At 46.2% G+C, this 13,999-nt stretch overlaps 1 protein-coding gene across 2 annotated transcripts in view; it reads left to right on the forward strand.

The window, feature by feature from the left end:
- The window catches only part of LOC140718365 (uncharacterized), a 34,210-nt gene that overhangs the window by 14,817 nt on the left and 5,394 nt on the right, over window positions 1–13,999 (forward strand). For both annotated transcript variants that reach the window (XM_073031979.1, XM_073031980.1), the window contains exons 3-8: window positions 3,622–3,750; window positions 7,662–7,811; window positions 7,916–8,009; window positions 12,734–12,860; window positions 13,032–13,122; window positions 13,512–13,580. In XM_073031979.1, the coding sequence (XP_072888080.1) occupies window positions 3,622–3,750; window positions 7,662–7,811; window positions 7,916–8,009; window positions 12,734–12,860; window positions 13,032–13,122; window positions 13,512–13,580 (660 nt within the window). The remainder of the gene's footprint in view (window positions 1–3,621; window positions 3,751–7,661; window positions 7,812–7,915; window positions 8,010–12,733; window positions 12,861–13,031; window positions 13,123–13,511; window positions 13,581–13,999) is intronic.

A 13,999-nucleotide genomic window follows, 5' to 3' on the forward strand; every position in this document is an offset into this window, starting at 1 on the left:
TGAAAGGGCAGGAGCTGGGTTAATGAGGGACTTGGTATGGTTTGATCCACCACAGAACATTACAGAAGATTACAGAGCCTTCGGCCTACAATGTTGTGCCAACCTTTTAAACTACTCCAAGGTCAATCTAACCCTTCTCTCCTGAATAGCCCTTCATTTTCAATCACCCTTGTGCCTATCTAAGGGTTTCTTAAAAGACCTATGCATCTGCCTCTACCCCCACCCCCAACAGGGCATTCCATGCACCCACCCCTCTCACTCCCCCCTATACTTTCCACCAATTACCTTTAAAATGATGACCTTGTATTAACCATTTCCACTCTGTGAAAAATACTCCCGCTGTCTACTTGATCCATGCCTCTTATCGGCTTGCACTTCTCTATCAAGTCACCTCTCGTCCTCCTTTACTCCAAAGAGAAAAGCCCTAGCTTGTTCAGTCTTTCCTCACGTGCTGCCTAATAGAGGCAGGTTCCTGGTAAATCTCATCCGTGCCCTTTCTAAAGCTCCCGCATCCTTCCTACAATGTGGCGAGCAGAACTGGACACAAGATTTCAATTGTGGGTCTAACCAGGGTTCTCTAGTGCTGCAACATTACCTTTGCAGGTCTTGAACTCAATCACCTTAACTAACGTAGGCTAACACAACCCAGTCAACTTGCATGGCAGCTTTGAGGGATCTAAGGACATGGGCCCCAGGATCCCTCTGTCCCTCCACAGTGCCGAGAATCCTGCCTTTAACCCCTTATTCTGTCTTCCAAGGCGAGGCACGTCAGATTTCTTCAGGCTGACCTTCATCTGTCACTTCCCAGCCCAGCTCGACATCCTGTCAATGTCCCATTGCAACTTGTGGCAACCTTCTACACTAGCCGCAACAATCCACAGGCGCGTCCTTCGTTAAGAGAGCCCGGTGATCGCAGGAGAACCAAAATATTCCGTTGCCAGAGCTCCAGTCTCAGCTCTGACTCTGGTGATTTCACCACCGCATCCCACACACCTCAGCAAAACCAAGCCACGTTTTATTCCATTTAAACTGTACGCTTTATTTCTGCAAGAGAAACAGATTTGTGTTTTTCACTCAGTATTGGTCAGATTAGTCATACAGCACAGAAACAGGCCATTCAGCCTGTCTAGTCTGCGCCAAACTATTATTTGGTCTAGTCCCATCGACCTGGACCCATCTGAACTTCTCTATGTTTCAATCAAACCAGCATGCACCACCTCCACTGGCTTCTCGTTCCACACTCACACCACCCTATGAGTGAGAAAGATCCCCCTCATGTTCCCCTTAAATATTTCATCTTTCACCCTTGACCTTACTGGAAAAAGGTCTCGCCCAACCTTACTGGAAAAAGCCTGCTTGCATTTACCCTAACCATACCCCTCATAGGCGACAGACACAAAATGCTGGAGGAACTCAGCAGGGGAGAAAAGTGAACAGCTGACGTTTCGGGCTGAGACCTTTCACCAGGACTGGAAAGGCGGTCTGATTAAAACTGTTTACTCACCTCAATAGATGCTGCTGAGTTCTTCCAGCATATTTGTACGTTGCTTTTGGATTTCTAGCATCTGCATATGATCTCATGTTCATGATTTCTACCCCCCCAGGATTTTTTTAATATCTCCTTTTTCAGTTTCCTATGGCTCCAGGGAATAAAGCCCTAACTGATTCAAACTTTACCTGTAACTCGGGTTAAAGTAAATGACTCATATACTGTATACAGCATTTCTCAGATATGGGATAATATCAGTCTGAGTCATTGATTTAGCCTGAAGTGGACTGTAAACTTTGGTTTTGATCACTGTTCCATTTTGATGGCCAAAGGAGTGACTCAGATTGGAGAGGGCTGATGGTCTACTTCCATGAATGAATGATGTGGCTGATCCCCAGAAATATCGATGGAATATTTCACTATTCCCAACAATCGCAGCTGAGATCCAGGATGTCTCTGTGGCTGTTGATCAACGTGGCACAGTGCCAGATCTGGGGCTTAGCCACAGGAATATGTTGAATCAGAGTGAGTCAGCAAGGGAACTCTAGCAGAAAGGCATGTAGGCCCTGAGAAACCACGCTAGGCAAATTAAACTGTTGCTGAAGCTGCAGCAGAAATTATTTGCTAGACTTTTTTTTTGCATTCTACTTCCTGTAAGAGGTTGCTGCCTGCAGTAAGTCACCTTGTGATTATAGGGTGAGAAAAATCCACTAGAACACACACAGGTAGAGCAAGTTAAACCCTCTCTCTCTACTTCCCTTGACATCCTCTCTTTCTCATTTATCCTTCTTACTCTCACCCCATTACTCTTGCCATCCCTTTTTCCTTGTCTTCTCTCTTCTTTCCTATCCTTCTGTTTTTACCCTTGCAGTCTCTGTCTTGTCTGCTATGTCTCACTCTCTCATCTCCCCCTCGCTCCCTCCCGATCGCCCCCCTCGACCCCTCCCCCTTCCCCTCCCCCACTGCCCTCGTTCTCTTCCCGTCAGCCTCTCTCACTATTTCCCTGATGGCTCACCTCTCACTACCTGTCTCTTGCTGCCTCATCTCCCCCTCGCTCCCTCCCGATCGCCCCCCTCGACCCCTCCCCCACTGCCCTCGTTCTCTTCCCGTCAGCCTCTCTCACTATTTCCCTGATGGCTCACCTCTCACTACCTGTCTCTTGCTGCCTCCCTCTCACTCTCCCCACCCCGGCTGACTCCTTTTTGCACCACCTCATCTCTCCCTTTTGCCCCTTGCCGTCTCCCTCTCGCCTTCCGTCTGCCTATCTCTCCATGTCACTCTCTCTCTCACTCTGCTTTTGCACCTTCTCTCGTTTTCACCCTCCCACTCTCGCCCTTCTCAGGCCCCTTATCTTCTCCCTGTCTCACTCACTCTTCCTCTCTCTTTTACCCCCCTCTGCATTTGCATACATGCAGTGAAACTCATTTTAAATGGGGAGCCTCAAAGTCCCGGTGTTAGACTATTTTCTCTTGTGAGGAGCGCCAGGTTCCTGTGCTGGGCGTCTGTGTGGTTTAGACACGACGTCACTTCTTTTGTGTTGTGTGAAATACTGGTCCTTTAGTTTGACTGTATCTCAGTGCCTGATGAATTATTGGGGTTAGTCCATTGTAAACACATTCTGCTGATCTGTACCTCACCTCAGTTAGCCCCTCATAGAGGTGTCGGGGAGGTTTGGGCCCGCTCTGGGAGGCTCTGGTTTCCAATTCACAGCAACGGGAAGTCGTGGACCTACCAACGACCCGTATTACACTCCGACCTCCACCTCTCAGCTCTGCTCCCATAACTGCTGTCCATGACCCTCAGCTATTTCTCCCCCCCCACCCCCCACTTCTCTCGGCACCCTCCTCTTGCCTCCCACGCCACTCTGGCTCCATAGGGCCTGTGCTCGGCACCGGAATGGGAAATTGTTTCAGTGTTATTGCAAAATATTCAGGAAATGATAATTGAGGAACTAGAACAAAGTCGGGCCTGAAGCCATTGTGATTGAGGTGAAAGGTCAGTTATTCAGTTAACAGGGTTAAATGCAATTTAACCCATGGTACCTCTGGTTGAATTTCATGCCCCTGAGTGGAGAATCCTTGGATTGGACCTTTGCCTGCCATAAGATTGATGAAGTCCATTCTATATTTCAGGAACACATCAGATCCAGGCCTGCTCCCGGGATGTGGACACACAATGCGGGCCGTGTGGGACAAACCAGTACACAGCATATTGGAACACACTGAAGAAGTGCAAGGGATGTGAAGCTCCTTGTGGTGATGGTATGTCATGGGAGCTTGGTTCCTCAGCAAGGGCAGGGGGAAAGTTACTAAAGCTGTCATGGCCTGGGTACTAGGATGAAGTTAACCAGTGATTGGAATGGGCCCCAACCAGAGAAATCACTTGGACTTGAACTGCGATCAGTATCTGTAGTGTTGAAAATGTTGTTGATGCTCACCTTCTGGGGGTTCCCCCATGAACAGCTGTTTTTATGAGTGATTGCAGCTATCCAACGTCCCTGCTGGAGTTGGTGTCTTCAGGAGAGACAAGTGGATTGTGACTTCCTGACCACTTACCCATTCTCCCTGTAAAAGGCACTAACTTCACCTTTACACCCCTGTCATAAGTTGGTCCATGTGTCATCACTTGACCATAATGCCATAAGACAAAGGAGTGGAGTTAGGCTATTCAGCCCATCTAGTTTGCTCTACCATTCAATCATGGCTGCTTTTCTTTTCAATCCAATTCTCCTTCCTTCTTCCCAGAACCTTTGATCCCTTTTCCAATCACGAGCCTCTGCCTTAAATATACCAAATAACTTGGCCTCCACCACCTCAGTGGCAATGAATTCCACAGATTCACCACCTTCTGGCTGAAGAGATCCCTCCTTATCCCAGTTTTAAGTGAACGTCCTTTTATTCTAAGCCTTGCTCTTGGACCCAAGACTCTCCTATTCTCTCTGTGTCCACTCTATCACAACCTCTCCCTATTCAGTAGGTTTCAATGAGACACTAACTCATCCTTCTGAACTCTGTTGTGTACAGACCTGGGTCCTCATACATTAGGCCTTTCATGACTGGTATCTTCCTTGTGAACCTCCTCAGGATGCTCTCCCAGGCCTGCGCATCTTTCTTTAACTCCAGGGCCCAAAGTGGTTCACAATGTTCCAAATGTGATTGACTGATAACTTTATAAAGTCTTCCTTTTGGCATCCTCCTGAAATAAATGCTAATATTGCATTTGCCTTCATCTGCTTCTATCCCACTAATTCCAAATCTCAGCGAATGGGGCAGCAGAGGCTATGCACCAATGCCTTGACCGTGGTTGGACGGATTGTGCTGTGAGATTCAGCAAATGGCCAATTGCACTGGACAACCAAGTTTTTCAAAAGTGTTGCTTCCTCAGAATTTTTTTTGTGGTTATGATAGACCACTTGATGCTGAACACAAATATAATTTCAGACCAGTTGTATCATGTAGGAATTTGGAGAAAGAAGACATTCATTTTTATTGAATATAATGAGTTTGATTGCGTAACGGTGCTGACGCATTGCTAAAGTTCAACTCTGCTAAAAACGTTTTGTTGATGACTTTTGTTTCTACTCGGTGTCTGAGGCTTCTTGCTTAAGTGTCCAATTCAGTGTATCATCACAGAGATGGAAGAGGACATTCTGGGCTTTTCTACACTTCTGGGAATTCTCCAGACTTTATTGGAGTCTCCTGTAATTGTGAGATCAGTAGGGATCTGAGAGTTCAGGCCTCAACTGTGTGACAGGCTGCCTTGACCTCTTTTTTCCCCCGAATCCTGAGCCACACTGCACACCCTTGCCTCTTCACGATGATTTCAGATAAGGTGGTACTGCCTATGTAGGTTTCCCATGAGGGATTTCTTTCTTTAATGCTGCACTACTTTAAATAACAAGTGTGATGTATTTGCAGCTTTGCACAGCAATTCATTTGAAGAAACCCGAAGAGCTTTTGAAACAATTTGACATAGTGAACTGCTGGCCTTTAAAATCCTTGCATGTCATCCTTCCTGTTTCCCGGGAATCGAATCCAAGCAGCTGCAAATAACCCACCCGTAGGGGATGACTCAAGATCAGTAATGATTCATTAAACCATTGCTTCTAAAACAAAAGGCTTCATGGAGCAAATGTATCAATGAATGAAGGGATACACCTCCCTGATCTCCAATCCTCATATCATATCTCTGCCCACTATTGCAGTCTTGTCCAAGGCCAAATGGGTTTTCTGTTGCCTTGATCTCAAAATTGTTGTGATTTTGATCGGGGCGGCCTGTAGTTAGTGAGAGACTGGACTGAACTGAATATACCTGGACTCTTTCGATGTCTTTGTGATTTGGTGTTTTATATTCTGTGATTTTTCACTTTTTTTTTGCATTTTGCATGATTTGTTCTTTTTTTTAAAAGGCATGTTAGGGGTTTGATGTTTTTCTTTAAAAGGTTTCCCTGGTTTTCCTTGTTCCATGGCTGCCTGTGTGGAAGATGAATTTCAGGGCTGAATACTACATAAATACTTTGATAATAAATGTACTTCGAAATTTTTTCTGCAGTACGTTGCATGTCCCCAAACATCCAATAAACATCAACGTAACTCAAATGGGACAAATGGTCTGATGTTTATGCTCCATTTGCCTTTTCCTATTTCCCGTTTAAAACAAACTTTAGCATATCCAAATATTTCTTTCTTCCAAATGTGTTGAAGTATTTTGTTTTTGCAAATTGATTTTGTTATCTACTCTTTGTGAAAGCAAATTCCACATTCTGATCACTCTTTGAGTGATAAAGTTTCAGCCTCCCTACAAGCAAAAATATGTCCAGGTCAATGGTCCATTAGATCTTTCTGGAATTGAGGGGAAAAATGTTTTTTATTGAGAGAATTGAGCCCCAAATTTTAAACATCTCCTCAATCCTGGCCCAATCCAATGAATCCTTTTAACTCAGCTAATCCTGGTATCCAGATTTCTCAGAGTTGCATCGTGCCTACAAATGCCAAGGGTCCACCATTTTCTCCCTGAATCAGTCTGCCTGTCCACTCCTTTATCTTCTATTAGATTTCTCCTTAAAATTTGCATCCCTAGCCAAACTTTGTCATCTGCTGTAATTTGTTCTTTGTTTGGTAACACCTTAAGAAGTTTTGCTATATGTTAGGGGTAAGCGTGACACTACCACGCAGGGGTAACACAGTGGAACAGCTGTAGTTTCAACAGCCGGGGTTCAATTGTGACATTCGGTGCTGTCCGTGCAGAGTTTTCCCTCCGCCCTCCAGTTTCCTCCCACGTTCCAAGGACACACACGTTGAGAAGTTAATTGGCCACTGTAAATGGCCCCCAGTGTGGAAGCGAGCGTTTGGAATGTTAATGGAATGTGGGGAATAAAGTGGGATTAGTGTAAACGTGTGCTTGGTCATTGGTGCAGATTCAGTGAGGTAGGGGGCTTGGTTCTGTGCTGCGTGACTCACTGATTCTGTGAGGTGCTTTTGAAATGGATGCCGTTTGCTTTATTATTTCTCTGAATCTGAAAATGTCAATGAATCGTTCCAATACCCGTTCTGACATGTCGGTCCACCGCCTCCTCGTGTGCCTAGATGAGGCCACCCTCAGGGTGGAGGAGCAACACTTTATATTCCACCTGGATGGCATGAATATCAATTTCTCCTTCTGGTTTAAAAAAAATGTTTCCCTCACCCTCCCCTCTTCTATTCCCCTCTTCTCACCTGCCTGTACCCTCTTCCTTCCCTTTCTCCTGTGGTCCATTTTCCTCTCCTATCAGACTCCTTCTTCTCTAGCCTCTTAGCTTTCCTATCCACCTGGCTTCACCTATCACCTTCCAAATATCCTCCCTTCCCCTTTCAACGCCCCACCTTTTTATTCTGCTGTCGTCCCCCTTCTTTTCCAGTCCCAAAGAAGGGTCTCAGCCTGAATCGTTGACTGAGTATTCAGTTCCGTTGAGTTCCTGCAGCAGTTTGTGTGTGTTGCCTAGGATTTCTAGTGCTTGCAGAATGTCTTGTGTTTAGGATTAATTATTCAGCTAGTGGCAGCCAGTGAAGGTTTCAGCTTTGGAACTGCTGTGGGAATCAGAAACATGCGATTTGCGAGGTGTTCATGCAACTTGCACGTAGGACCTTTTCTTCACACCTTAACGGCAGTGTCATGTCTTCCCCCCCCAACGCAGACCAGGAAGAGGTTCAACCCTGCACACCGACGTCCATGAGGGTGTGTCAATGCTTTAACGGTTTCCACTGCATCGATCCCTCTGGCAAAACATGTAACCAGTGCCGGAAACATACCGAATGTAAGCAGGGTTATGGTGTCGTTGAGAAAGGTACCATCAGATCCTTTTTTTATTTGGGTGGGGCGAGGGGTTAATTGGGATTCTTGAAGGTTGGATGTTCCTGCAGAGTTTAACTTTGTGTTTGTGAATTCCAGGAACTAAAGACAGTGACGTGAAATGTGAGCAATGTGCCCCCGGAACATTCTCGGATAAAGTCTCCTCCACGGAACCGTGCAGACCCCACACTGTGTAAGTGGCTCCTTGTGTTAGAAACTGAACTTACCTACCACGACATGCACGGGCTCCTGAGGATTAGCGTTCTGCTCCTCGTGGACACTGAGGTAACGAAAGATGCGTCATGGGCTGGATAGGCAAATCTCCTCCTACGCCAATACTCCCAGGACACGCAGCTTGGGTTAGATATTGAGAGAAGGGACACACACAGGCACATGCACATCAGAAAAGAGGCACACATGCAGCAAAGTGTTTGAGTGGGGGGAATATGGAAGAAGAAAAAAACACAGACACAGAAAAAGGAATAGGCACTCATAAAATACACATAGGACACATAAATTCTGCATTCCTACGCGCCAAAGAAATGCCCATGCATGGGGAAAAATGGGCTCCGCTTCAGACAAAGAGGCATACACAGAAGAATGAAGTAGTGTGTGAATTCAGTGAAGTGCATCTGCGTACACTATCCACACACACAGCCTCTCAAACGCCATTAAGATCACAACTTATTCTTCCAATTTCAAGTAGGGTCAGTCTTCTTAAACTTCTCCACTCATCCTTGGAGGGAACCCAGTGAACCTTCTCCAAGCTTCCACCATCACGTGTAAGACATCTAATAACTTTATGGAGGGCCCCCTCACCAGTGTCCAATAGAGTTACAGTAAAACTTCCCATCTGACGTTTTCACCCCCTCTGAGTAAAGGCCCACATTCCATTTGCCTTCCTCATTACCTGTTGTGTTAGAAGGACACCCAGAACCCTCTGCAGCATTTAGTGTCTCTTCATTCAATCAATTTTTCTTCTTCTACGTATTTTTCCATTGAAGTAATAACTTTGTGTCTCTTGCCAAATGCTTGTCGGCAAGCTTATTTAATTTCTTTTCAGACTCTGAGTTCACCTCACACTTTATATTCCGATCTGTCTTCAGGACATCAGCAAATTTGGCCACAATACAGCTGGTCCCTTGAATCATTAACGTAGGTTGTTATCCGTACTCTTGCGCTGATCCCTCTGGTACCACACTAATTGCAACTTATCATGTGGAAAAATTATCCATTTATCTCAACTCTTCATTTTCTGTTGATTATCTGATCTTTACCCATGCTAGTTTATATTCCAAACTCCTTAACTTTTAAAAAATCTATCTTGAATTTCAAATATCTACTGTAACTTTTTATCCACCCTGTCTGCTGTGTCCACAAAGTATCTTCGAAGTAACTAATTAAACATTATTTTCCTCTTACAAAATCAGACTGTCTCTGTTCAACTGTCCTATAATTTTATGTCTGTCCTATTAAATTTTCCATAATTATTGATTCTAGCCTTTTCTAAATGATAGATGCCAAGCAAATTTGTCCTTTTTCCTGCATTGGGGCAATTCTTAAGGTTTTTTAGTCCATTGGGAGTTTTCCAGAAGCTGGTACACTTTGAAACATCATAGTCAAGGCATCCTCTATCTCTGTAGTGGCTTCAAATGAAGAGCCTAGGCATGAATCTTCATGGCATAGCAAAATAAGAATCAGGTTTATTACTTACTTTGTAAAATGTGTTGTTTTGCGGCAACAGTACAGTTCAAGATATTAGAAAATTATTGCAAGTTACAATAAAAAATACAAGAAATAAATGGTGCAAAAGTGGATTAGTGAGGTAGTGTTCATGGGTTCACAGACTGTTCAGAAACCTGATAGCAGAGGAGAAGAAGCTGTTCCCAAAAGCATTGTCATAATTATAAGGTGTTGCTCCTCCAACCGGAGTGTGGCCTCATCGCCACAGTAGAGGAGGCATGTCGGAATGGGAATGGGAAGTAGAATTGAAACCGGTGGCCACTGGGAGATCCCGCCATTTCTGGTGGACAGAGCGTAGGTGCTCAGCAATACAGTCTCCCAATCTACGTTGAGTGTCACCAATGTAAACTGGAAACTCTGGATATAGTAGATGACCCCAGCAGAATTGCAGGTGAAATAATAATAGTGACTACGCTCAATTCTGCCTCTTGACACTTTCAAATTTCTGGCATGCTGCTAGTGTCTTCCATAGTGAAGACTTATGCAAAATACTTGCATAATAGTTTGTCCTCCTTTGTTTTATTTCCCATTACGACCTCACCAGTAGCATTTTCCAGTGGTCTGATGTCCACTCTAGTCCCCTTTACTCTTTACAAAACTGAATATATTTTTCTTAGTCTCTTATATATTATTGGCTAGCTAACCTTTATCTCATTATTTTTTAAGTTGCCTTCTGTTTTTAAAAAGTTTCCCAATCCTCTAACTTCCCACTATTTTTTCTAAATCATATGCCTCTCTTTTGCTTTTATGCTGTCTTTGACTTCACTTGTCAGCCATGGTTGCCTCATCTTCCCTTCAGAATGCTGCTTCTTTGGGATGAACTGATCCAATGACTTCCAGATTAATCCCAGAAACTCCAGTTATTGCTGCTCCGTGAGTGTCCCCTTTGGCCAGCTCCTCTCTCGTGCCTCGAGTAAAATTTACATCCCATTTTAGCTTCTCCCTCTCTCCTGCTCTCCACAGTACATCTGTAGAAATTTGGTATGAGTCTGTGGTGACGTACTAAATTTCCTCAAACTCCTAATGAAGTATAGCTGCTGGTGTGCCTTCTTTGTGATTGCATCGGTATGTTGGGCCAGGGATGTCTACACCCAGGAAGTTGAAATTGCTCTCCCTTTCCACTGCTGATCCCTTGATGAGTGCTGGTGTGTGTTTTTCAACTTCCCCTTCCTGAAGTCCACAATCAATTCTTTAGTCTTGCTGACATAGAACATAGACATTGAGGGCATTTTTTTTTGCGGTGACACCTCTCAACCAGCTGATCTATCTCGCTCCTGTACGCCTCCTCATCACCGCCTGAGATTCTGCCACCAACGGTGACATCACTGGCAAATTTATAGATGGCATTTGAGCCGTGCCTAGCCACACAGTCGTGGGTGTAGAGAGAGTCGTGAAGTCGGTTTAGCACGCACGCTTGAGGTGAGCCGGCCTCGATTGTCGGTGAGGAGGTGTTATTTCTGATCCAGACTGACTGGTCTCCCGGTGAGGGGGTCAAGGATCCAGTTGCAGAGGGGTGGGGGGGGGGGGTACAGAGGCCCAGGTTTTGGAGCAAGTTGATTAGCAGTGAGGGGATGATAGTGTTGAAACACTCGGCTGTCTGGTGTAGGCGTTGCTGTTGTCCACGTCCGAAGCTGGGTGGAGCATTGGTAACGTTACATCCATTTGTGACAGTGCAATATTGCAGTGAGTCCAGCTCCTTGCTCAAGCAGGAGTTAACTCTCGGCATGACTGACCCCTCAAAGGACTTCGTACCACAGATGTGAGGGCTGGAAGGCCGCAGTCATTCAGGCAGCCCAGCTGGCTCTTCTTCGTTGTTGAGGCGTGGGGCAGGTGGGGAGGGATTGCAGCAGTGACGGGCTGAAGATGTCCTTGAACACTCCTGCCAGTTGGTTGGCACAGGTTTTCGGTACCTGTCCAGGTACATCTTGACGCATTTTGAGGGTTATCCCTCTGACGCCAGCCCCCGAGGCGAGGATCACTTAGTCACCAGATGCTGTGCGGTTTCGCACAGACGTAGCTTTAGTCTCCCTTTTCACGGTGTGCTTAAAAAGTGATAGCTAGCACCTGATCGCCACCCACCATCCTCCGTCATTGGATCCGTGTTCCGAATTGTACAGCAGCACCTGGAAGGAGCAGAATGCGCAGGAGGGCCGAGGATCTTCAAGCCCGTTATCAAAAGGGGCCCGGATGGGGTCCTCACAGGTAGAACTTTTAGATCAGAAATACCAGGTTGGAACCAAGATGGTGGTGGTTGGGGAATGTTGTAGGACATAGGGACAGGCCCTTTAGTCCACGATGTTGTGTCAAATTTCTAGGCTGAACTCTAGATCTGCTGTCTGGGAGGTTCACTACACTGTGAGGAGTGGACTCTGGGTTTGGAAACCACTCAATATTGTGATACCTTTGGGTGTGTGTTAAAACTTCTGTTGACCTCCCACCTGCTGCTTTCAGCTGATGGCCTAGTCTTTAAGATCATAGGAGATAGGAGCAGAATTGGGCTATTTGACCCATTGAGGCTGCTCTGCCGTTTCATCGTGGCTGATCTAATTTCCCCCTCAACCCCATTCTCCTGCCTTCTCCCCATAACTTTTCATGCCCTGACTAATCAAGAACCTATCAATCTCTGTCTTACATAGACACAGTGACCCGGACTCCACAGCCGCCTGTGGCAGTGAATTCCACAGATTCACCGCCCTCTGGCTAAAGAAATTCCTCCTCATCTCTATTCTGAATGGACATCCCTCTATTCTGAAGCTGTGCCCTCTAGTCCTAGATTCCCCTCCCCAAAAGGAAAAATCATCTCCACATTCACTCGATCTAGCCCTTTCAACATTCAATAGGTTTCAATGAGAACCTCTCTCATTCTTCTAAATTCCAGAGAGTACAGGCCCAGAGCCACCAAACGTTCCTCATACGATACTCTTTTCCTTCCCACAATCGTTTTTGTGAACCTCCTCCACGTAGCAGTTTAGCACAGGAACACTCCCTTTGGCCCACGATGTCTGCGCTGACCATGATGCTAAATCACTTAATTCCATCTTTCCTGCACGAGATCCACGTCCCTCCGCTTCCCGTCCGTTCACGTGTTGCCTAAATGCCCGTTAGGTGCCATTATCATATCTGCTTCCACCACTAGAAGAATTCACTATGTTTTCTATGGTCCTCCCTTTGCAGGTGTGCAGCGAAGGGCAGAAAGACTTTACGGGAAGGAAGCGACGTAGAAGACACAAAATGCAGCTTCGAATTATTACCGGTACTCCCTGTTCCAAAATCTACGACCCCGTCTTCTAGTCTGACACAGGTACTAGCTCCCCACACTTGATACTGGTTGATATTGACACCACCACACCATGCCTCACTGTGTTGTGGGGTGATCCATTCAGTGTGAGAAGGTGGCACGACCTTGCTTTTCGTGCTTTGCCATGGCATAACTGTTGCTGTTGTCTAATCACCTTGTTGCTTCGCTGAGCAGGGCACATATCAGACAAAGAAGGAAGAGCCAACTACAACTGCTTCTGAGTCCAAGGAGGAGGCGACATCTGCTTCTCACCCCTGGGTGATACGTGAGTTTGAGAGCTCCTTTCTCTGTTCCTCAGTGCATGCTCTGCGTTCCCACACCCGGCCCAGTGTCCCAGCAGACTCCGTTTCCTGGGAGGGAAGGGGCCTCCATTTTGGGTTATCTACATCCCCCCCCACCTCTGTCCCTGGGCTACGGAAAGCTGGTTGGATCCTGTTACAACTTGGAGGCATGTTTTCCTCCGGCTTTGGCTTTGTAGCCTTACAACTTTCCTTCAAGGGTTTGCAAGCCTCTTCCCTTGGGGGGTGGAGGGGGGGATGTGACCCAGTAGCCTCTGTCCTGAGGCAATGGTACAAGATCAATCTCAGTCTTGCTCCCTCCCTGACTTCAATTTGTCTCAGTGTTAACATTAAATCTCCATCTCTTATCTTCCAGCAATATGTGCCGTGACTTTCATCCTACTCGTGATTGCGATAGCAATCTGTATCATTTGCAAGAGGAAAGGTACAGTGAGATTAACTTCCTTGTAATTTGTTGAATGAGTCATCATATTTCTGTATCTGCTCTGCCCCCTGGTGGCCGCTCTGGCCTCTGCGTGTCTGAATGGATCTCCTGGCTTGCTCTGAGGTGGTGATTTCCCCTTCTGTTCTGCAAAATATTCTGTTCAGGTGGGGCAGCTAATGAGGCAGCGCAGTACGGCTGGAGAGCCACGTGCTTCACTGACGACATCTCCTCCCCTCACCCGTTCCTGAGCTCTGTGACCGCAGCCCCACTGCAAGGTCGACTCCCAATTCCCATGAACACCCGGAGACCTTGGCCTCTGGGAGACCTGTCTGATAGACCACACCCTCCGTCATAATCCTGGGGACAAATCCACCAGTAATTTAATGTCAGGAGAAATCGGCCCTGGGAGTTTGACCCAT

Source organism: Hemitrygon akajei, chromosome 29 (assembly GCF_048418815.1).
Source record: "Hemitrygon akajei chromosome 29, sHemAka1.3, whole genome shotgun sequence".
NCBI lineage: Eukaryota > Metazoa > Chordata > Chondrichthyes > Myliobatiformes > Dasyatidae > Hemitrygon > Hemitrygon akajei.